This window comes from Atractosteus spatula, chromosome 8 (assembly GCF_055471065.1).
Source record: "Atractosteus spatula isolate fAtrSpa1 chromosome 8, fAtrSpa1.hap1, whole genome shotgun sequence".
NCBI lineage: Eukaryota > Metazoa > Chordata > Actinopteri > Semionotiformes > Lepisosteidae > Atractosteus > Atractosteus spatula.
The window spans coordinates 20,611,738-20,637,461 of NC_142713.1; the positions used below are offsets into that span (position 1 = coordinate 20,611,738).

Consider the following 25,724-nt stretch of genomic DNA (forward strand, 5'->3'; position numbering starts at 1 on the left):
TTACATAAAAACAGCTGGCAGCTGGGACAACCCTGTCTAAATGCCAATAAATGTGCCCACTCTGAGAAAAAGGCACACAACCATAACATCTGAAATAATCAGAATCAGTGGTTGAAACATTGTCAGCTTATTATTGACTGGGCACTGCAATTTGCTCCTAAAGGAGGTTTCGAATTCTATTGTATCATTTTTTACTGTAATGTGTAGCATTTTGAAAAATATGTTTCGGATATCAGTTTTTTGGAGGATCTTGTTTTTTTTCTGGCAGGGCGCCATATTATTAAAATGACCGCAAGCTGTGAATAATAAGATATAACTCTTTCTAGGATTACTCCTCACCTGGATATTTACGGTTATAATTTCAAGGTGGTCATGCAACTAAGTGCAGAATAAATGAGATCAGATAACCAAGATGCCTGGCTGCTCGCCATTTAAATACTATTCTTAAACAAGGGGATTTCTGAAACCATGACCTGGACATACGACTATTGGGAGTTTCCAACTCTGCCTGTAAAAATTCTTGGTCGATTTAACCATTGAGAATTGAATGGCTGCAGGCTCTGTTTAAGAATTTTTCCGGCCTCTTGTTGTATAGTTAGTTGAGTGCTTAAAGAAAGATTAGCTAAAAAGTAAACGCATCCTTAGCACACATTTTTGCCAGTCATTAATAGTGAATAGACAATGTGCTGAATATTCCTACTACAAAGGCATAGCTTTATTCAGATTTCTTATCATTAGTTCCACAGGAATATATACAGTATGTATTAAGAGGAAATTTAAACAATAATAAAAATACTATGTAAGCTTTCAACTTGTGACAGTTTTCGGTCATTTTTAATTGTCCGTTTTTTGACAGAAATATTAACTATAATGTACTGTAAATACTGTAGTTAACTTTGTTAACTATAATGTTTAAAATATGATAATGTTTTAGTGTGACTCCTACTACTGGTTCAACTACTGCTAATGCCATAATAATAATCCAAATCTATTTTCGTTTTTTAAAAATAGACTTTCATACATATATGCTCTTGGAACATGCTCATTTCTTTCTGTGTCTGGTCTTTCTCTCTCCATACTTCCCCCAACACACACACTCCTTATCTTAATTGAAATTTAATGTTATAAAATAATCAACACATAACGATTTATCCTTTTGGCTATTTGTGTCTTCCACTGATCTGATAACCTTTTTCTAGGTCAGATCTCGAAGGAATATAGTATGTCCTGTTTGGCTTTTGCCATTGCCTGTGAAATGCCGATGTGTGTGTAAATATAGTTTTCAGTGAGATCAGATTTGCATTTTTTCATTGTATCTCTTTGTTGAAGAAAACATCTTTTGAAGATGATATTCCAATTGGCAAAGTTTCTAAGAATGTTTTTTTTTTCCACAACAGTATCATGTGATTTTTATGGAATTGTCATTTAATTTTCACTAGTCTCTAAAAAAGAAAAAAAATACCTGGAAAGCAACTTTTCATAAAACAATGTGCAGCAAATCATGTATTTCTTATGTTTTTGTGAGATCAAAACTATTTGTCTGATTAAATGTAAAATTAATATGTAATTTAATACTTAGCTATAATTGCATATTCGGCTTTAGTTGAACTCATTATTGGTTTATCTGGCAACTGGACACTTCAGTGTTCTTTGTTTCACAAAGAGGTGATGAATGACCAATAGCAGAAACAGCAAACTTCTTCAGGCACACGGAAAGTAAGTGTAAAGAAATGCTTGCTGATCTCTAGCTTGACGCACATCTACAGAATGGATTGACAAAGATGAGCCTAGTCAGCAGATTCAATATCACCACTATTCTGCTTTTAAAAGAATGCAAACATAAAGACAGGTGCTGAAACTTCAAAAGACAGAGAGCTTTTTTATTATTCTCTGAAGTGGAAAGCATATCCCCAACAGCCAGGATGTAATGGAGCTGTCTGTATGTTTGTATTTAAAATCACACTAGTAGTTTGAGTTACAGTATATTCACTATGCTTTAGGTATGAATATTTTGCAGAACATATGAGGTTCATGATGACTTACAGTTATGTCTGAGCTTTCTACTCTGTGGATTTGTTTGGTCGTCCTACCATTAAAAGTAATGGCTTCTAAAACTGTTTTGTGTGTATATGTGTGTGTAATATATGTATGTCATAAGGAAAAATAAGGTTCTGATTAAGAACAGTTACAAATAACATGAGGCCGTTTGACCCATTTAGCCAGTTTACTAGTTAGTAGCTAGTTTCTGGACTGGATGTCATTCAGAATTTCTTGAAAGAAGCCAGGATACTTCTGCAACACTATGGCTGGGCAGCTTTTTTCATACTCCCACATCCCGATGGGTAAGAAGTATCTCGTGTTCTCAGTTTGTTAATGTAATACCATGTACAGTAGTTTCTACCTGTGCCCTGATCTTCTATGTTTTAGACTTAAATAAGTTCTCTTCTGCTTTTCTGTAAGTGTAGGAATATATTCTGAGGCATGATAACTTACTAAACTGTTACTTATTCTACAGTTTAAACAAATGTCTTATATAGGGATTGCCTCAGTGCTGTTAGCACTGAGGTAAGAGCTAACCAAACATTATTCAAAGACCAAACATTCAGGACAATATATATATTAGCTTACATTGCAGCAATTCCAGGACTGTAGGAATTTTGCATGCATCAGGATTTTATTTTTTTGTGGTAGCATAGCTAGGCATGTATTATGAGTTTATCAGTTATTATCAGATTATCAGTTTGGACTTGTTGGAGGTAAATTATCAGCACTTAATAGCAAAACCTGGGTGCAAACAACAACAGATTGATAAGATCACTTTATTGGCCATATACAATTTCTTGTATTAGTAATTTCTTTTTGCATACCCAGAATTGCTCTCCATGAGACACATAGACAGGGAGAGAAGCTTGGGGTCAGAGCGCAGAGTCAGCCATTTATAAGACACCCCTGGAGCAGTTGGGGTTAAGGGCCTTTCTCAGGGGCCCAGTGAAGTAGGATTCCTCTACCAGCCGTGGGATACGAACTGGCAACCTTCCAGCCACAGGCGCAGATCCTTAGCCACAGAGCCACCGCATCACGTATTACAGAGAGTCCAAACCATCATGTGTAGAATCCAAGGGAAGTAAACATTTATGTACAGTGTCATGCCTTCTACAGTCCCTTTATCATGGGTCTTCTCCCTGTCTAAGTTACGTTCTTTATAGTCTTTTCCAGGTATTCTGCTAAAGTGGCACCCAGTAATGGCATGATAGTATTGTCAAAAAAAAACAGAGCAAAAATAGTTAGATTTAAAATAATAATTGCATTAAAAAGTAGAGTACTTTAAGCTGTTTGGAAAGAAATAATGGTGCATAACCTTACGGTTTAAATGGTTTTTCAAAATAAAATAACAGTACAATATGTTAATACACAGTAAAATCATGATAAAACATAGGGAGATATAGTGAACTTTAATATAATCCATGGCAGAATGAAGTAAATGCATTGTTTAAAAATGGCAACAACTTGGAAGAACTACTTAAATAATTTCCCAAAGTAATCTCTCAAAGTTCACTATTGCCCCTTTATTCTGTTTTTTCATCTTTCCTTTAATATTTTTAGGAATCCTATAATTATTTGACAACTAGCATTGTTTACATATAAATTATTTTAGGGAGCATGTAAACATTTGTCTACAACAGCAAAACAAGGCAGATGATGATGATCTAAAAGAGGAATTTGAGCCAATGTGCACCAATCATCTTACCTCTGCTGTTTTTTCAAGATTATGCTGACTCGGGTATATGTTCACTCTTTAAAATTGCCACGTATTCTTATCAATCTTCATAGTGTAATATTATATGGAAGAATCCTGTGTTTTTAATGGCATGTCGGCTACAGTAATGCTTCCTGTATTGAAATTAATGTTTCTGTCCCTCTGACATCAAAAATGTAGTAGTAGTCACTTGTGGACTACCAGTCATCTGTGATTAATAGTCATGGGATTTAACCACTTCCTTTATGTTAAGGGATTGAGCCATTTACTGAACAGAAGGTTGTCATTGTTATTGATTGTTGAATTAATTAATAGCAACTCAATTGCAAAGTATTGGGATCACTGCTTCCAAGCAGCATATCCTTATTTCGATGAAAAGCCATATGGAATTGAACTGCAGGGATTTCATGACATTCTTATAAAATGCACCAGCCTAGTGTAATATCCTGAAATTATGGTCAATTTCATCGTAAAATGTAAAGGAATGCTGTGGTAGCTTTCATTTTGCACAACTTTCTTTATTTATTATGTGTGATTATCCATTTCCTCTCTCCCTAGACTCCTTTTTTTTCCATTTCTGTGCTCTAAATAATCCAGATAAAGGCTTACTAGATCAAAATAGCACAGTATTGTATGTATTGATTTAATACCAGTTCTCTTTGCTGTGTTCTGGTATACATTTAAAGAAGATGTATAGAAATTCCTCTTATAGAAATAAAAGTGCATTACTGATCATACAAAATGGCATACTAAACTTCAGAACCTAGGATCTTTTATCAAATGCATTTTTTTTCTTGTAAAACAATTGTACCAGCAAACAGATAAGTAAATACATTACAAAGACATAACATATATTTAAAAGTGTGCACAACATATATATACAGCATTTTTAGTACATATATACATACGTTAGTTCATTAATTCTGATCAAGTGCCCTTTACAAAGTGTTTCAGTTATTCAACCAATATAGTGAAGGCTGACCGAGACCCATTGTAACTGTTTAGTATTCATGACGCAGTCTTAGCCTGAAAGATTGCTGCACTGCCTTCGATACATTATGACACATTTCCTTAAGGAAGGAAAGGGAAGGGAATCAGAGGGCCACATCGGAAACAGTTGGCTCAATGAGCGTCTCCTTTTTGTCACCTTTTAGGTCTTGGCATTAAATCCCTGTCTGTCTCTCAATAGCATATGGGAGGAGACGGGATCTTTACTGGAATTCGGGTTGTCAGTGGGTCATTCTGCTGTTTCAGACACCATAATAGACTCCTTTCCATAGTGTTAAAATATGCACAGCAGCGCCTACACTTTTCTCACCCATTTTAGTTGTTGGACTTGTTTTGTAAAACCAACTTTATTTCTAAGGCCCAGCAACCCCGTTTTATTACCTTTTTCTTTATGACCAAAGCTTTGTGAGAAATACAAGTTTGAATGTTTCCATTTAGTAATTCACATCTCTATTTTCTGGTTATTATTATGCTACTTAACTTTTATTTAGTTTTGTGGAGGGAAAAATCAACATAAATTGAATAAGATAATCTAGAACCACAATTTCCTCCATGCCTCTTACACATCTTTCCCAAAACCTTCCCTAGGTGGTAACCAGTATGTTCTTCCTTTGTTCTACCCCCAGATCTTTATCTCTACCCAGGTGGTAAACCCCTCTCTGTCTAAATCCCGATGACCGTCAGTCATACACTTTCAGGGGTGTTTAATATGCATGACATCACAATGGAGTGTTTAATATGCATTACATCATGAAAGGACAAGACCCAGGGATGTCAGGAAATAGTGTGACCATCCACAAAGCATGTCAGCACACCACATCTGCCTCGGCTGCACTGAGAACTATATCGATGTATCTTTATTCGATGAAAGAACATAGAAACATAGAACAACCATAGAACAAGGAATGTTTTCCACCAGAACAGTAGATCAAATCGAGGGACATAGACCACAGGGAACATGGCCACATCTCAACACTCCTCTGTTATGTGAAAAATGGTGCCCGCTATTCTTTGAGCAGAGACATTCAGGGTGTCATTGAGACTTATTAGGAAACATCTCCAAACAGTTCTGTGCTTAAAATGAATCATGGATCAACTGAAGGTTGTGGTTTTTAGAGGCCAGATTCAAATTGTGCTGGCCTTATTTTGCATTTTGTTGGCTTGTGTGGTGTGCACATGATTGTTACTGGAAATTTCATACAGAATATCTAGTGTATACTGTAAGTACAAGGTATTTCCATATATGTTTTGAAAGTCACCCAAAATAGTGGAGCCCACTAAGAACAATATCCAAACATCATGCTTTCATCTTCCACAGGTATGTTTTGTCTGCTAGATACTGATCTAGAACTGATTACTACTGTAGTAGTTTATATGAGAAGCTAAATATACAGTATATGCATAAAGTAAAGAGAATCTCCAGATTCAAGTTCTGCCCCTATGTTCTGCATTTCATGTAAGGTGTGAAATGGAAGCGCTAAGCCTTAGGGAACCACATAAGCATGCATTGCAGAACAAAGAACTAGATAAAAAAGAAAGATGTAGCCAGTAAATTATAGAGTGATTGGATTTCCTGGAATGTACAAAAATAGTTCTGTTATGTGACATCTGCTTGAGTGTGAAGTCCCAGATCAGAACACTGAGATAACTACTTGATGTTTCATGATGGGTCTTACCTCAACCAGTAGAGGGAACCTGCACCCCTAAGAACTTTCCGATTTCAGAAAATGTGTTACTTGCCATCAAAGGGGTAATATATTACCCTTAATTACTAACATACCTGGTCCTGCCAGTGCATGAAATGCTTGACCTACTAGGTTTACGGCAAATTTTTATAGACTTCTAATATGTTTAAAAGATTTATGTAATGGCAGGAGTGACCTTTATCTAAGCATGGCTTCCAACAAATGAAGTAATAGTATTTACCTCTCGTGAAAACACCAATGCATTTTCTTTTTTTTATCACACTATGATTTTTAACAGCATAAACTTTGCTTAACTAGATTACAAGGCAGCAAGAGAGACCTATGTATAAAAATGCAGCTTGGCATGTTTCATGTCATTATACTTTAGTCACAGATGCCTTGTCTTAAGTGAAAGGGCGACTATTGGACAAGTAGATGTCTGCTATACTGTGTGTATTGAAATTGAGCAGCTCGTTTTAATTTCCCACAGTCTTTCCTATGAAGATAAACAGACATGTGTCGGAACCTATGAGAAACAGTGGCACGGTTTCTGAATAAGGCAATAAAACAATGGGCAGACCAACCCAATGTTAAATGTTAATTTTCTAGAAAAGCACTTTTTGTAATTGTCTCTTTATCTTGTCCTTATGTGTTTAAAAGATTAAACAAATAAATGAAAAAATCAAGGTTTGAAGATTGAACATTTATGAATGAGGGTCTTTGGAGGCTTCCCCAGCTAAGTAACATACATTTCTGATTCAAAAGATAAAGTACAAACATATTATCTATCATTGGGTTTAGTGTTAAGACAATATAATCCTAAGGCAAACACCAATAAGTTTAAGTCAAAGGTTACTGCTAATTTTGAACAACAACTTCTAAAAAGTAAAGTTATGTTATGGAAGACTAATCTACTATTATTTAGTAATGACTGGAGTAAATATTTTAAAAGGGTAAACTGTCCTTATATTTTTTTCTTTGTTTCATCTTATCCATTCTGCTACTTTGAAAACATACTGCCCTCTAGAATGAGGCTCAGTTGTAGTGATTTACGCAATCTTGAGCCAAACCATCTAGATTAATGATAACAGAGCTCCAGTCCAGTCCAGTGTAACCTATTGTGTAATTTAACACTTTAGTCAGCACTCTCAGAGTGAATTTATCAAAATCACTAATTGTGTTTGCCTAATGAATGGGAAAATTGGCTGCCTTATCAGTTAAACTGATGACCTTTGACAAAGAAAAAGAATCAGATCACCCCCGCTGCCTTTGAAATTTAGCAAGGCAAATTAATTTATTCATTTAGTTATTTGCTTACTGTATACATTAAAATGTTGCATTATGCTGAGTATGTGTGCTGTGTCAACCTAATGCTCAATTAGGACAGATATAAATAATTTAGCCTTTGAGTCCAGGTACTACTTAGTCTAGGAAGAATGATCTTGAGTCTTGAGTCTAATGTACTTTATTTCACACTTAAAACCATAATCAAAAGTTGGCATTTCACTTATAAGTATACAAAAATACTGTATATGCTGTACTTGTTTATGTAGTTGTAAAATAAATGAAAGTAGAAACAATGTTTCTCATTGAAAAAAAGCTAAGTTGTATGTTGCTTCTAATACTTTGCCAAAGACATAGCTCACTAAAACAAAATTAGTAACTTCATGTTAGTCTTCTTAAGTAGTTTTTTACACAGTTGTGTATCCTCAAAAGTTTCCTTGGGATCTGTAATCCTGCAACTTGTGGAGACAAATATACTGGAGAAATATACTGGAAAACTAAAATTAACCTTTAGAGTAAATAATCTCTTAAGTAAACTGGAGCTAACTAGATGGCAGGAGCTGGCAACTGTTTAGTAAGGATGTGCAGAATATTGACCCTTATTTGCTTGAGTATTTCACCAGAATGCATTCAGAAGAAAAAAATGAATCTATTGTTCTCTAAATCTTTCTCTGTGGTCTATTTTTCACTTCAGACGGTGAAGTGAAGTATGCTTTGAAGCTTCATCTTCCCCTCTTTAGCAGATGTATTGTTTTAGCTTTGACAGCACCATGACGTGTGATTAATTTGTAAAGAAGGAGCTATTTAAACAGCCCATTTATGTAGTTCATAGGGAGCTGACCTTTACCTGATGCCATCATGTCCCGATCATCTGCCTTATGCCATCTTAATGTAAAAGACATTCAGTGCACTGTGCTGACCTTTGAAAGCATTGAGGCTGTTTCCCCTTTGTTACTTCAATTTGTTTCTCATTATAATGATCATTAACACATTAACCCCATATTGCATGCATCTCAATTTAAATTCCTGAATCTTTAATGTAAGTAGTATTATCTTTTGTTTTCACCAACTCTTAGTCAAGACCTTAGAAGGCTACATTTTAAGTTTAAGAGCCATCTTCTGATTGTTTTCTTTGGTAATTAACCATTTGTGCCTCTATTTAAAATTCAGATAGAAGGCTGCAATTTGGGAGGGAATGATTTAAAACAAATTCATGGAGGTACCAGATTTATATATATTGTATATATTTATTCACTTTGTATGCAGGTAAAGCCTGATGAAAGAATAATGAAGACAGAGCTTGGCCTTTTGATTCGTTCCCTCCACAAGAAGGATGCAGGAACTTATTATTGCGTTGCACAGGAACATACTTTCAGCCACACTATACTCAGGCTGAACTTGAAAATAATTGAGAATGGCCAAATGGAAAACAAGCAGGCCAAATCGGAGGATCAAGTGTCACGCACACAAGACGCCATAGCAGAGTCGCGTCTCGCATTGGAATCCCGCTACAGATACAAAGACTATCTCCAGCTGTTAAATAACCCTCTCTTTACAATTGATGAGTACTGCGAACAAATGTGGTACAGGGAGAAAAGGCGTCAGAAAAACAAAGGCTCCTCAGGAAAATGGAAGCACGTGCAAGAAAGTAAGAAAAGCAGAAACAGAAGACATCACACCCGTCATCCAGACCACAAGCCTGATGCTGTTGACACATAAAACCTTTTTTGTAGCCAGTATTCTTTTGATTTTTAAAACACAAAGACAATATTGAACTTCATTACCTTCAGTATGTGTTTAAAATGGAACTTTTTAAAGATAAAGCATACCTTACAAATTCATTATCATACACTTTAAGTATACTTCTGAAGTGACTGTGGACCATATGCAAGGTATTATGGTTCTGGACCCTGTTTTGACAATACATGTGTAATACAATGCATGATGATACATCCTTAATCATGAATAAATGTAAATATTCAAATGGCTTTTACTGTATAGCTTTAGTACATTTGTTAGAAGTTCAAACGTTTTGCTTGAATTCATAAGTTTGATCTATAACCAAAAGGATACATTCATGACCTGTTCTCCCAAAACCTGGCTCTTCAATGTGGGTTTTTGATTTCAGCAGATATCTTTAGATGTTTGTAACTGTGAAAATAATAAGGATAAAAAGGTGCCTATGGCTCTGTAATAAACCACTAAATCACTCCTTCTGATCATGTTGGCAAAAGGATTAAAAATGCAAATATGAGAACTGAACTTGAAAATCCAGGTTTCTGGAGAGCAGACTATATTTTACAAAAACTATATGTAATATGTTTGATTATTTTTTATATTGTACAAATCTGAAGTTCATTTATTTTGTGTAGACTAAGTATTCAACATTTGTGACAATGTTATTTATTATAGTTTGGGTTTTACAGGCCTTCAAAACATTGAGGTACTTTCCCTGTCTTAATGCATTTGATTGTGTTCAGTATCTTTTGAACTCCTGCCTTTTAGCACCATTAGACCATTAATATTTCTCAGAAAGTCTGCTTATATTTTTAGTTAATTTACATTTAACTTATAAATCATTTCGTTTGGACACCCCATCCTTGGTAAGTTGAATAAATGCTTAAGAGTCAATGTACTTAACATTCTTGTGGAATGTTACCTTACAGTATATATTGTATTTCTGCTGTATATTTCTGACTTAAATCACAAATAGTTGTTGTATCATTTTTCAACAATATTAAACCAGTCTGAACATTCCGTTTCTGATGTAAAATATTAAGTGACAGATTTTGTCTGCATTTATATTTGTTCACTACAACACATAATCACATTGCCACAGCTAGGAAGTGAAATCTGAAATGAAAACAGTAGCGGTGAAGCTCTATGTGATAATTTAGCCATTACAATGCACAGCCGCCCCAGAAATTCTTATTATAGAACCAACAGCTCTTGTGATGGTAATGTAAAATGTCAGACCAGATTCAGAGTAACTAGCATTGGTACTTCAAGTAGTTCTGTGTCTGCTTTAAACACTGTAAATCAGTGTGATATACAGTGATTTTTTTACCAAGTTGAGAATAACATGCAATGCTTGAGTCCTTTGTCTCAATGCACTGGGTTTGTGGCCTTGATTTAGAATATTTTCAGACAGCTATTCTGAATAGCAGTTTCCAAAACGTCATTGTATTTTTCAATAAGCTTATGCTGATTTAATTAATGAAAATGTTTATATATTGTTAAAATTTCAATAAAAGGTTGGCAGTGTAGCTTTGGGAGTCTTACTAAGATGATATAGAACTGTATTTTCAAAATCTGAAAATTTTTTGTGACAAGGTCCAAGGTACAGAAAGGCCCGAAACCTTTAAATACGCTGTGTCTTTTTGGTTTATGCTCCAGCCGAGTTATTAATCATGGGCTAGTTGATTTCTATTTTATATTTGTGCATATTTGTTTTATATGTTTGCATCTTACCCTTGAAATAGGGTATCTTTGACACTCAGGACTGACTGAAGAAATAAGTCAAAGACAAAATCTAAACAAGCAAGCAGATTAATTAAGTCATTATTAGCACTGGAGACTTAGATCCCAGCTGGAATAAAAACCAGCAGACACAAGGTTTTCCCAGGACTGGGTTTTTAAAACCACTGGTCTAGATGAAGACTCAGCAAAACATGGTGGCTTCTTATTATGCACAAAGATGAATAAAATAATCAGTCCCGGTACAATAGCTACTGCAGCTTTTGTGTCTCTGTTCTTACTGATTTAGTATGGATTCTACTACATAAAGAGAGTGTCCCAGAGACCTGGTTCGATCACTATGGCTACAGTACCTTCTGCCATTTACACATACTGTATTACCTAGTGGGGAAGTGGGCAGCAATTAAGTTCTTTACATACTGTATACAATTGTGAGGACAAACCAAGACCAACATGAAATAAAGATAATACTGTAGGAATAATACATTTATCAGAAATTCTAAGCTCTACAATCAGCCACCTACTGAAAGCTAAAATTACAAAGAAGGAAACTTAAAGAAACATTTATACATTATTGATTAAGCAAAGCCTTTAGGCACAGATGTAGATGAACAAACAAAGGCGAAAAACCTCCAGGGGTCCATACCCTACTGCTATTCCCCCCAGCCACCCCAACAACCACCTCCAGACATCAGTCTTTGTATTTTAAGAGTCTAAGGCACAAAAGAGATTTTGGACAACAATAATGCTTTTGTATATTATTTCCTATATTGCAGTTTCTAAGAAAAAAGTGTGTAGTGTCTGGGACAAGGATAAGTGACGCATACATGATCCAGTGGCAATTAAAAAAGAAGTCATTTACCTGACATAATTATGTCTTGACCATTACAAGTGTATCTTGTGTACTGTGTTGTGACTAAAAATAATCGTATTCACACAACATGCTATACAGTGATTGTTTCGTGGCCACAGCATAGTATGTTGAGTAGTTTTGTCAAACTCTAATTAAGGTGGAGAAGAGATGTGATTCACATTGTGAATTAGATTACTGGTGTAACCTACTGGGCTGAGGAGCTTGAAACCCTGTCCTTAAGGAAGGAGCTTTTAGTACTCCACTAGAACCCTTTAATAAATAAGAAGTCAGGGAGATAGTGCTGAGGTGGTGGGAGAGATGCAAAAACAAAGTGCACAAGTGAATACTCTAAGTATGAAGCATGATATGTATACAGTATGGAGATAGGTGAAGTGGCAAGATTAGAATTTGACCTCCTCCAGACCTATTTTAAACTCAGTTTGTATACAATAAATGTAAATAGTTTTCCCCATGCCCGCTCCCAGAATTTCATCATCAATTCCTTAAAAAAAGACACAAGAGGAAGGTGTGCGGAAACCAGCAATCAAGTACAGAAGAACAAAAAAAACCTCTACAATTGGAGCTGGAAGAAAAGGCAAATTGTTCACAGCAAGAGTAAGTGCTTAAGGTACCTTTCAAAATCCTGTCTTAACATTCATTTGATAATTCTCTCTTGACGGTCATTGCATAATGTGATTTATTATCAAATCAGTTACTTTGCACAGAACAAATTAAGTGTGCATGTAATAAGTTAAATGGGCCATAAATACAATTTGAGAGCCTGGAATATCACTTTACTTTCAGGTTCTTTTTATTTGATTAGTTTGAATGATCTCTTTAAATAAGCAAGCCAGAAAAGAGAAAACTTAAGGAAACCATAGGTAATCCATAGACAAACCTTTTCAGATGTGTGGTGGAATGTGAACTACTCACCCCCAAATGCACAGGAAGAGGTCACCTTAAATCATTTCATCTGCAACTGAACTACATTTGAACCAGGGACATAAACAAAATGATAACCTTTAAGAGCAAAATATCGCTTTTTTTCTTTTTATCTTAGGTTTAAAATGGATTTATATTTTGCCATTGATTTTGTTGAGTTTCTGAACAGCATCATGACAGATCTGCACATAAGGTGGGGTTTTAAAACTTTTGATCTGGAAAGATTTAATGGGGTCAGATGTTAACACAAATTACCAAATGGTCTGGGTTAGCCTTCCCATTTAGTCATTGCTAATAGGATTTTTTTTTGCTAAAGCTGAAGAGAAAATACTTTAATGATACTGATAATGAAATACTTGTATTTAATGTTCAAATTAGTGAAAGTGTCAAGTTATTGTAACTTCATTTGTAATAAAATACTTTAGTAACATTAACTTTTAAAATTTTTCTCAGTACATTATACAATCAAAATGTACAATCTGACATTTCAGGTGAACTCAGTTTTTAAAATGAAAACATGCCCCAAAGTTGAAATTTCCTCAATGTTAATGTACAATGGAGATACTAATAAAGCAAGCAATTCTTTATTTCTGAATTTAGTTAGCAGTATATTCAAAAATACCAAAAATAACACACCATACAAGTAAATACAATACAATAGATATATTGCATAGATTATACTTTATTGGCTAGAATATTTTGTGAATATTTCACTTGCCAGGATAGGCTCCAGCTCGTCCATGACCCTAGACTGGATAGAGCAGTTAGAAAATGGATGAATTTTGTTTTTGTAAGTAGAATTTTTTAGGATTTTTAATAAAGAAAGCATACAGAAGAATGAGGATCTAGTTCTAATATATACCTAATGCCTAGTATATTATCTTTGTCATCATAAAAACATAAAAACTGCATCTGTGTAAAAAGAATGTTGAAGAATATCTTGTCAGTTGTTGTTGTTGTGATTGTTATCACATGTCTTTAAAGCTAATGAACAGCTGTGTTTGATTCCCAATGTGGCATATCTGCACTTACCATTTCGGTGCCATAATGTAAATCATAGTGAACAATGTCTATCTGTGACTGAGATTGCTGTAGAGGACATGGAGGAATTTAAAAGGGGAAAATGTTACAGGGCTCACCTGGCACTGAGCCAGTTGCTGAGGTGACGTAATTCCCATGGAACCTAGATAGCAGTGACATTTCCGGTGGCAGGAGTCTTAGTCTGTTGGTGGAACAGAATTCCCCACTGCCTGAGGAGTTGCCCTGTGTGACTCTGAATTAGGTGGGGGTGCCCATGAACGGCTGTGTTCATGTCTCAACGGAGGTGGAACTGCACCTGTCATAGTTACATAAATTGTCCACTTAAATGAAGTGACGGGAGGCCATAAAATATTAAGGCATAAACTGAGGTTATCTGAGTTTGAAACTTGAATCTTAATGTCTTTGAAAGTCAAAGTTAGGTCCATTTGTTTAAAGAGGCAGAAGTTGAAATTTTCAAATGTACTATGTACATAACTGTAGGATCATGCAGTAGATGAGCACTATAATACATGTTTATGGGCAATTTAGTTTTTAAACTATTCACATCTCTTTTTAGGTGGATTTTACCCTACCATTGTGGCCATGTACTGTATACATGAATTTACTCAATGCATCAATCCACATCTGGGAAAAAGCAGAGTGAAGGCATCTCATTGTCTTGCCAGATGCTCTTTTACACTCGGCAAAAATAATCAGCAGAATTTGCCAAGTTATTGAGCCCAAGAGGGCTGAGCTCAACCTAAGTAATCTCTGCCTGGCCTCACTACTCACACGGGAAGCATGATGAAGCTTAACAGCCTCAGTAAGGAGCTCCAGGTTATTGTCTTACCATGGGAGAAAGGAAAAAGAAGTCCTGTACTTTATTGTGTATTTGCTTTAGGGTTTAAATGTAAAGCATTGTATTCATTTCTACGATTTACTCCTGTTTTATTTAATGGGCTAAAGCCACAAAAAAAGACAAATATTCTAGGGGAAAGATGAAGGAACTTTCAGACACCTGTCAAATTGCAATGTGAATTGTTGACCAGAATAACTCTTCAAAAAGGAACACTTCGCTTCAAAAAGGAACATTTTTTTACAAAGCTTTTGTAAATAGTTCAGAAATAAACTTAAAAGCTCCTGCAGGCACATTGTTTATTTATTGTCAGCAGTGAACAATGCCAGTGTTATTTTCCTTTCACAAGTAAAAGAAGATGCATAATTTTATTTTTCTTTCTATGACCTTTTCATTATTCTATTCTTCTAAAGTTGAATGTTTTTTTTCTAAATGAATAATATTTTTATTCTGTAATTTTTTTCCCTCATTTTTTTTATTTACATTCACCTGCATATATTCAGATGCAGACCCTGTCTATATTGTTTTCATATTAATGTGAATTAAAATACAGAAACAGAAGGAATGCTTTTTTAACCTATGTTAAAATATACATGGACTGTGATATTGCTGCAATTTAGGATACCTGTTAAAAAAAGTAGAAACCCTGATATTTCCATTGCCAAAATACTTAGTTATCAGGTTTCTAACTAACAGAAAATATCATTTGTTTTAGGATTTGGATTTTTCTACATACAGTACGTATTGCACACATTAATTAAATGCAGACAGTCAAAACTTCATCCCCACTAAACAAATAGAGTGAGACAAGAGCAAATACAAAATGATTCAATAGACTTGGAAGAATTTCCTTAAAAGCTTAGAGTAATTTAAAACAGAAGAACATGAATATTACTGAGTACTGAGAACTGAGTATTACAACCAGTAGTAGTTGTTGTATATTAATACATCTCAGTATACAGTATAATATTAAATTAATAATAGTTTGTTCACCATTAATTTACCTATTCAAATTCATTTTAAATTAAAATAATATATTTTGTGATAAGAGGGTGTTTTGAGGGAATGCTGATAAAACTGCAATTTGGATAATGATTGGGGGATACAATTAGCACTGGCTTTAATACTAATCTCTTCACTAGTTTTTGCTTTGTGACGTCTGAGTCAGTCACAGTACCCAAATGTAACTATGCTAGTAAGGGATTCTGCAAGGTATATTTTAACTGAAATCTCTTTATCTGCAATAGTGTTACCTGCTATCTCTTCCAACCAGTTCTACCATGTCTGAAAGTGGTACATTATCAGATCGCTGTACATTTGCAAAAATCCATACAGTGCCTTATTTTCTGGTGTTTGCTACAGTATGTGAACAAAGTGTTTGGTTTTAGAATGTTCTACATACTAAAACTCTCTGCAATGCACCATTTCTGAATGTGAACGACATGTAATGTAACAGAAGTCACTTGTTTTTTTAATTAATAAGAAAACTTAAGTTTAATATTTAAATGTAAAAATGTAAACCTATTAAATCATACGAAAATATGAACTGCGTAATATAGCTTCATGCTAAGAGAAGACACATGACAATAAAAAGATGTAAAAATACCAAAATAACATGCCTTACACGTAAACATGCAATAGATATATTGCATAGATTATACTTTATTTGCTCAACTATTTTGTGAATAGTTTTTTTTTTACTGTGTGAGAGTGATTTGAGAAGGACTCTTTCCTTTTGAGTGTCATTAAATCCTGTGCCTCCTCAATTGGAGCATGATACTTTTGTATTATTCTTGGATTCATGAAAACAAGCAAGATAGTATAAATTACTGTCCATGTAAAACGGAAGCAAGACACACCAAGAGTTTCAATGGCAATACAGCTCTTTAAATAGCTGAGTATTTTTCAGCTTGTTAACCCTTTTAACTTTCACTTATGCAATACACTTAATACAGAAGTACAAATAGAGAGCACAATAACTTATACAGAATCACACTGCTGAGGAGGCGATCATATTATTAAGCAATAATTAATTATTTCAAAGTTTAACTCTCTCTTTTATGTATAAATAAATAATGGTTGGGGTGAATATTTTAATTATTCTTAAGAATTTATTTGCTAAGACTGTAATAAAAAATCTTGAGTCTCAAGAACTTGACAGGCGTAAAGGAGAGTAGATGATAACAAGACCAGAGCCCTGCTGCAAGATGACTGCTCCCTGATGTCAAACTGGGAGGAACATCCGCAGAAATAATCATCCTGGCTACAAACGAGAAGGATCAAAGGCCAGGGATTTAATGTTGTCACAATAAAACTTTTTGGAAGAACTAAGCAGGTGTCTCATAAGACTTCATTGATTAGGGCAGAATAAGAATAACACATTAACATTAAGTGCCTCCGTTTAAGAGATCTGCATTTTACATTTAACCTTTTTTCAAAGTGACAGGTATTTGTGGTATCTGTATTGAGAACAAAAAAGTTTCTAAGGAGACTACAATTAAAACAATCAGGATGAAACCATGAAACGTAAATCAAAGGTGGAATTTCTAAGACCTTTCAGTGCCCTCGTCATGTATGATGTGATCCATATATCCAAGCTATTCACATAACAAAATTGCCACAACAAAAGTTATATGAGTATTAGGCAAACCTAAAAAGGCTGTTTAACTAAAGTAAGATAATATAAATAAAGTGAAAACAGAAAAAATGAATAATATGTCAATAAAACAGTACAAATAAGATGTGTGTTATTAGCATCAAATGTATTAGTAGAAGTACAGTATATGAAAATTTAACAAACCTCACTGAATTACCACAATAAAGAAAAAGAAGCCTTCAAGTATGAATCCCCAACTGTTTTTTTTTCTTAAATGCATGAATGTGAAATATTTTTTAAAGTATGTTTAATTATAAACATTGTACAGCTGAGTGCTGCAAAGCCACATTCATCTGGCCAGACTTCTTTCCATGTATAAATCATCTGTTGTTCAATACCCTCCAAAACAAAGAGTTATTTACTGTACTTCAGGACTGTTCTATATACTGTATACAATTGGAAGAAAATACTACACTGCAGGTATATTTTAATGAAACCCACATGAAACCACATTTAAATGAAAAGTGATTGAATAAACCAGAAATGCATGAAAATATGAAGATAACACCTGATAAAAGAGTTTCACTACAAAGATGCTGGAGTCCATCGTCACTTGGAAAACACTTCCTAGTATACCTCACATGCTCAAAACCCTCACGATCTGCCAAAAACCTAGCTTATTGAGGTTCACACTCCAAGTCTATCGGACTCAATTGGTAATCTAATTTCTGCTCACACTTCCTTGCATTCAATCTCTCTGATTTCTTCGCCTTAATTGCCCTCAATCTTTCTTATTTGTTTCTGCTTACTACTTCTCTCTCCCTGACCCTTCCTTTTCTCGATCATAGGAAGCCTAAGAATACTTCATCTTTGTGTCAGGGGGGCGTCATGGTCCTGGATTTACTTCCATTGGATACAGAATCGCATTCCCAATCTTCCTCCACATATGCTGTTATTGTGAGAATGTACACGTCATTCCATGTGCCCTTGGCTTACAGCTTCCACTTCAAGTCTTCCCCTCAATGATTATTATCTGTGTTGTGCAACCATAGAACACACAATGTAGTTGATCATGGTGGAAAGGCAAAATGTCTAGTTCATAAACTAGACATGACTAACGCATCTGAACTAATGTCTAACAGGGCTTCTAGTTCTTCTACAATTAGGTCTGAAACAAATACTGCTTCACAATCCTTCAATATGTTTTGTACAGTATGTCCCACAGCAAGAACACCTGTGGCGACTGGCCACATGTATTGTCTCACATCATTTGTGGAAATGTAACACTATTATTGTTGCTTTTTGGCAATTCCACTCAGAATCCTAAAGAAAACTCCTTATTCACATTATGATAAGGATACTCAAACTCTTTACACATTAACTTTCTCAAATGTCTCACCTACTGCAGGTCACCAAGAAATTTGCAGTTTATCCCAATTACTCACCTACTCTCGTTTACAAAACAATACAAACAAAGGAGGTCACAATTCCTTTTTTCTTAAAGTCTAAGTTCTGCATTGATGGTTTGGGGTCCTATCTGATTGGTCTTTCAATATGGAGGTTATGTTAGAGTTTCTTATGCCTAAATCCTCAATAAACAGTCCTAAATGTATTGTCTTTTTGAGTGATGTTATTCATTGTTTGGGAGGATGACTGTAACTTCACCGTTATACTGCTACTACTATAACTAGTAATTCTAGTAAACTAGTAAGTCCAAAAAAGATAGACACTAAAGTAAGTCTCTCTCTTGCTGTCATTCGTCTTTCTGCATCTCTCCTTCACCCTGTCAACCTATCACCATTTCAATTGCCCCTTGTTAATTGGTGTAAAACAGGGTAAGCCAGAGTTTCTGATGCCTAAGTCCTCAATGAAGATTCGTAAATGAATTTACTTATTGAGTGAAGTTACTGCTCATGAACCTTGATTTAATGTGGTTGGTTTCATGAGAGAATAGTTACTTTCTGGAATTTGTTGGAGATCATGTTGAGAGAAGTGATCATGTCTTGATGACAAACTAGTATAAAATATAATGCTCTGGCCAAATACTCTCCAAAGGTCTGTCTTGATTGATAAGTGGATCAGTGTCAGAAAGTGTCAGAAATTCACAGATAGCCGGCCATGGACAGAATGACCAACAGTGTAAATGTGTGTTGTTTGATAAATCACTCAATATGTTTATTTGCAATATGCATAAGGTTATTTAGTATATATGTCCCCTGTATTTGCAGACATATTTCAGTTCAGTCAGTTATTCAAAACATGGAGAACATGCAAGCCACACATATAGTACCCCAAGAAATGAACATAGGGCTCCAGCTCTGAGAAGCAGCCATGCTAACCACTGCACCACCATGCTGTCCCATTTATAATTTATTTCACCCTAGCATGGTAATATGTCATATTTTATTAAATTTCAATGAAACTTTGATGAAAGAAATGTAATGAAAAGAAAATGAAACATATAAAGGAAGATTAATTTAAACTGTATAATTTACACGTGACAATTATATTAATATATAATGGAAATATATACACTGAGGTATAATTATGTAACTCCATGAGTGAAACTATTTTACAGAATTTCATATTGAAAATTCATTGCTTCGTTGAGTTCATCAAAGTGAACAAAGTTTAAAAAAGTGAAAACACAGTTTAAACTGGTACACATTGTCTACAGTGTAACAGATGTCATAAAAGAGTTGTACCTAATGACCACCATGTGGCTGACACATACTTGAAATCTACAAGACAGCAACAGACCCAGACACCTCACAAAAGGTTGTCAGAGTGCTGTCCAATAATGCTGAAGTGTCTGAACGTGACAAACCAATCCCAGAAGTATTCAGCTGGGTTTAATCCAATATTTGAAGAATATGTATATGAAATAATGTATCCCCTGCTATGTGGGGATAGCCAGTATTGTCATGTTAAAAATGTGTGTTTGTCAATGTTGAAGGGGGATTTTTCATAAGATGTTGTCCAAAGATTACTTGGCACTGAGACTACTCTGTGCAATTTGTTCTGGTTGGGAATGAGCATTTAATACAACCTACTCCATTTCTTCTCTTCAGCCAAAATGGTCTGATTCAACACACATCTACACAAATGTTTCAAGGTGACGTGGTTGAGTTAGGATTTGGCCATAATAATGTATATGCTCTAATACAGCGTACAACAACACTTTTTCTGTCAAACGTCAGACCTTTTTATAGCTCTAGCTTTTGAGTAATTGGTCATTTTCTGATCCTGTAGTGCCAGTGGTGTAATATGGACATTCAGGTCAGAAACAATCAATAACAGTTGTCCTAAACATTTTAAAAATAAGAAATGGTTTATAGACATGAAACAATGGGCAACCAACCACTACAAGATTCCGGCATTCACAATTTCAACTGCCTGCTTCTTCTTCCCAGCTGGAAGTCATGGTGTTGTGCAGATAAATGATAAAACACATTACTATACTATTTGTATAGGTCTGGAATGTGCACAAACATGATATTCTTTCAATTAATGACATTACATCAAATTTGTTTACTGTTTTTTTTGAACATCTGTCATTAATTCAGAAAACGTTCAAAAACGTTTTTCTGCACTCAAAAGTTCCTCTAAGTTTTTTTTTATTTTTAAATTGGTGACAGATGTGATCCAAGGATTTATTTCATGATTCCGCTGAATAAATGTTGCTGCGTTATTAGTGACTCTCAGTGTATTTACATCTATCGATTCATCCAATTTCTTTTTGAGGGTTGCAGCAGTATATATGCCTTCACCCAAACAATGTACAGATACTGTATTTACAAATCATGTAAAATATATATGCTTTAAAAATATTTGTTCATTGTTTAGGTACTGTACAAGCAAAATATAGCTCATACTTCTTTTTTTATTTGGAAAAATGTACTGAGCCTCTTTTGATTCGTCAACACTTCAGTGCTGGAATTAAGTTATCATTCTTAAACTGTCAGGAAAGAAGATGAACACATCTAGTTTGCTGTTCTGATCTTTTGACATATTACAGGGCTATTACTTACAATACAGATGTTTGTGGTTGTGAGTTGTCAAAAGGGAATGTCTGTGTTTTTCATTACCATCAGAGATCTTAAATTGAGTTCTTGATTGCTTAGTATTGATGGTGGCCTGTGGCAATCAGAATGAAAGTATGCATGATACTCAAAGAAACAGTTGTTCATGCAGAGCTCCATAATTACTACTTTTTCACACACAAACTGATATATATCTACCAAGATTGCTGTAACAGTTGTGGTAGCAAAGTGTTTCTAAGATTGGCAAGTTACAAGTCTTATGCAAAGGCATTTAAACTCTTTTAAGTTTATTAACTGAATGAATATGAAGGAAAATTCAAACATTCAAAATATGATACTTTTACGTTTGATTTAATTGTATGCAAAATAATTCCCATTTGTTCCAGAATTATCATAATACTTTATATCGGAGACGATTTTCGCTTTTCTCTCTGTCATTATCCCTTATTGAATTCAAAACATGCTATCTCTAAAATCTGTTTTAACCAGAGCAAAAGAATACTAAAAAAATACAAAACACAAAGTAATTTTTGTAATATTGTATTTTGGGGTCAGGTAACTGAAGATCATGCTTGATAATTAAATGGTAATTACAGTAAGTAATTTACAGCATGAACAGGCACATTTTGTACTATATAATACCAAGTAAACTTACTGTATGTTACTTGCAATTCAATTTTATTATTAATTAAATATGAATTGTGATAAATTTAGAAATTGTTTTCATTAACTTTAAAGAAAATATTTAATTTCTTATGTTAATACCTGATATGCATAACTGATAACCAACCTCAAACTCAAGTATCCTTGCTTTAATGTCTTAGCCTTTGTACATACTTCTATTCCATTTGCAAGCAGCACATTTTTACAATACTGTATATCATTCATCTGATTTACACCTTGCCAAGTTTATGTTCCAGCATAATCCGCTTCTGTTTAACTTCCGTTGTTTGCCATTCTCTTCTTACCATCACTTTCAGATTTATTACTTTAATTGCAGTGTTGGGATTCATCTATCCAGTTACTTTCTTTGACTTCTATTCAAAAGTCAAGCACTATCATTAGTGCCAAGAGTAGATAACTAAAGGTGTCCAGACATATGTATGTCATGAAGTTACTAATGTTGATAATCATTTGCAAACTCCTGGCATATTGTATCTCGGAATGTAAAAGTTGTAATCCATATAAATAATAATACTGTACATATTGTCTCTGACTTTTCCTCTAAGAACACAAGACATTAATATACCAAAAAATAACTACTTGAAAAATATGATTTTTGCTTCTTTTTCCCCATGGATTACCACCATCAGTTCAGACTGCACACGGTTTTCAAACACAGTCAAACCTTCAAAACTTCATTCACATTCTTCACAGTTTTTGTTAATGTTCACATACCCCTTTCCAGCACTTATCTATTTTCCAGATTTTAGATATTAAATAATAAAACATGTAGACTTCCAAATGCAAAAAAGTTTTAAAAATAGTGCAAATACAAGAAGATTTCCAAAGTAAAAAGTCAAAGTAAACATTTAATGTACAGTAATAACATGAGGAAAGACAGAAAAAAAGGCCTATTTCACATTACCTACCCATCTGGATGCAATTGTATCGTTACTAATATTTAATCAAGTTCTTTCCTGAGGAACTCCCAGAATAAATCTTCAACATCATTACCCAGTAGTTTGTTCCATGCACCCATGACTCTTTGTGTAATGATGTGCCTTCTGTTTTTAGTTTTAAATGCATTCCTTATAAAGCTGGGGAAGCAGACCAGACCCTGGAGTGGAGGGTCATAGGTTGAAATCCCAGGTGGGATAGTATTGTTGTACCCTTGAGCAAGGTACTCCTCTCACATTTTTTTTTCAGTAAATCCCCTGCTGTATAAATGGGCACTCTCCAGGTTGTCATAGTAAATGAGAATTAGTTCCCAATTGACTTATCAGATTAAATAAATGGTTCAATACTTTCCACTTGCGCCTTTGGGGCCCTTTTAATTAACAATCATGGAGAAGTCCATTAAGTCATTAACAATGTTTGTCTGTCAGGGATTTTAAATTCTTATATGAAATTTAAATTTTAAATACTGAAATGAAAATAATATCTTCTGTTAAAGACTAAACTGACTCATGGCTTATTAAAGACTGAAGTAACAAAATAATGGTTGTTGAAAAAATTTCCCATTTAATGTTTATGTAATGTTTGAACAAAGTGTTGTTTGTTCATGTAAAAATCCTTTACAAAATTGTGTTTAGAACCACATTAGAGTTCTTGAGTTAATCTCTTTGTAAATTATAAAACTTTGACTTTATTCTCTTTTACAGCAATGGAAGCAATAAGTTAACAATGGATAACACTTGAGAAAGCTACTGTAGTCATATTAAAATGATCTCTTTTCTGTTTATTATGTTAAATCGAATGTTAGGGTGTGTATGTTGCTACCATGTACAGTAGGTCACCTTGGGTAAAGACATCAGCTAAATAATAATAATTACACTCCTTAGTGCTACTTTGCAAAGGTCATTCCCCGCCACTCAAAAAGCTCCTGTTACATCTTTTTACATTTACACTGCAGGCAGTTGGAGTGGCTAAAAGTAATACTATGGGACAAAATTACAACCAATATAGTAATATAATATTGGAGTACATTATTGCTAAATTCTGGTTATTCTAAACAAAAGGAATGCAAAGAGAACACAAAGGTTTGCCTCTGGGTATTTAATCTGAGTTAACTTTTATTCCACTCAAATGGAGACTTTTAACCCAAGTTTGTATGCCATTCTATTTAGACTAACTAAAATACTTAATATTTTTATCTCTTTCCAGTAAAGTGGTGTCATTGTTTTAACATGGGAACCATAACTACAGTATGTACACAATTCTGAAGATCTCAGTGTATTGAACCCTCTTAACACTAATGAATCTGTTTTAACTTTCCACTTTCTGCTGTGTACCATGTCACATGATCTTTTTGGCATTTTAAATTGTTTGTCCATATTGCCAGAGAAAGTCAATGATGAGTCCACATAGATTTCTTTTGCAAGTTGTTTCTTCAAGTTTGACGCACCACTGTTAATAATTGAAATATCAATTATTATTACACAATTTTTATATAATAGAAGAGTAATAGAGTAATATTACTCAATTACTCTTCACATGCCTACATTAAGATACATATGCCAGCGATTTTACAGTCCTTAAGATTGCCTTAGCTTTTGTATTTGCTTTACTGCTCTTCTAATTTTTATTAATGTCTGTCATTCTATTGACTGCAAACTTTGCAAATGTATAGAGATATATAGAGATATAGATAGATATATAAATTAGTAACACCAAAGGTCCTAATGCAGTCCCTAGTGTTAATACCACTAGCAGCCTATAAGTTTTTGATCCCAAGATTTCATCTATTTTCTAACTGGTTTATTCAAGTCAGGGTTCTATCTTGGCTAGCAACAGGTGCAAGACAGGATAGACCCTGGATGGGATGCCAGTCCACTGCAGGGCATACACAGACACAAATACAGGTATGCACATAATTACACCAGGGACAATTTTCTCAGAAGCCCATTAACCTACTAGTACTGTTTTTGAACTGTGGGAGGAAATCAAGGCACCCAGAGGAAACCCACATGAACAATAGGAGAACATACAGTATAAACTCCATGCAGATAGAACCCCAGGAACTGAACCCAGAGCCTCAGTGCAATGGTAACCACTACACCACCATGCCACCTTACATATGACACTTATATATATGACAATGTGACACATACTGTATATTGTGTGTGTGGGTCAGAAACAAAAATTACATACATAGGCTCCACAAGTGTTAGCTTAGGCTTGAGTTTTTACCAGATTGTGTGTTAGGTCTAAAAAATATACTCATTTTATTGCAAATACTGGATTTGTTTTATGTGTCTATGGGGTATAACTTCATAGCTGAAAAGCAATAATTTAAATGGTATGCCAAAGTAGAAATACATTTTTTGTTTTAAATTTATTTTTTGTTTGGGGTATGTTTTCTTTATGTTTTTACCTTTAGTGTAATACTTTTCACTGAAAACATACAGTATACAGAAGATCATTAATACTAATGAAAAAAAACAATTTAATTTAGTGATTTAATTCAGTGGAGCACTGAGATTTTATTGGGTTTCACAAAGTGGACAGGGTAATCTTCTTGTTGCACAACAATGACTGGGC

The 25,724-nt window shown here is 34.4% G+C and overlaps 1 protein-coding gene across 1 annotated transcript in view; it reads left to right on the forward strand.

The window, feature by feature from the left end:
- sema3d (sema domain, immunoglobulin domain (Ig), short basic domain, secreted, (semaphorin) 3D) overlaps window positions 1-10,491 on the forward strand; it is a 68,530-nt gene extending 58,039 nt beyond the window's left edge. The window contains exon 18 of the mRNA XM_088923931.1: window positions 9,001-10,491. Coding sequence (XP_088780057.1) covers window positions 9,001-9,453 — 453 coding nt within the window. The 3' untranslated portion in view covers window positions 9,454-10,491. The remainder of the gene's footprint in view (window positions 1-9,000) is intronic.
- Window positions 10,492-25,724: the final 15,233 nt, after the last annotated feature.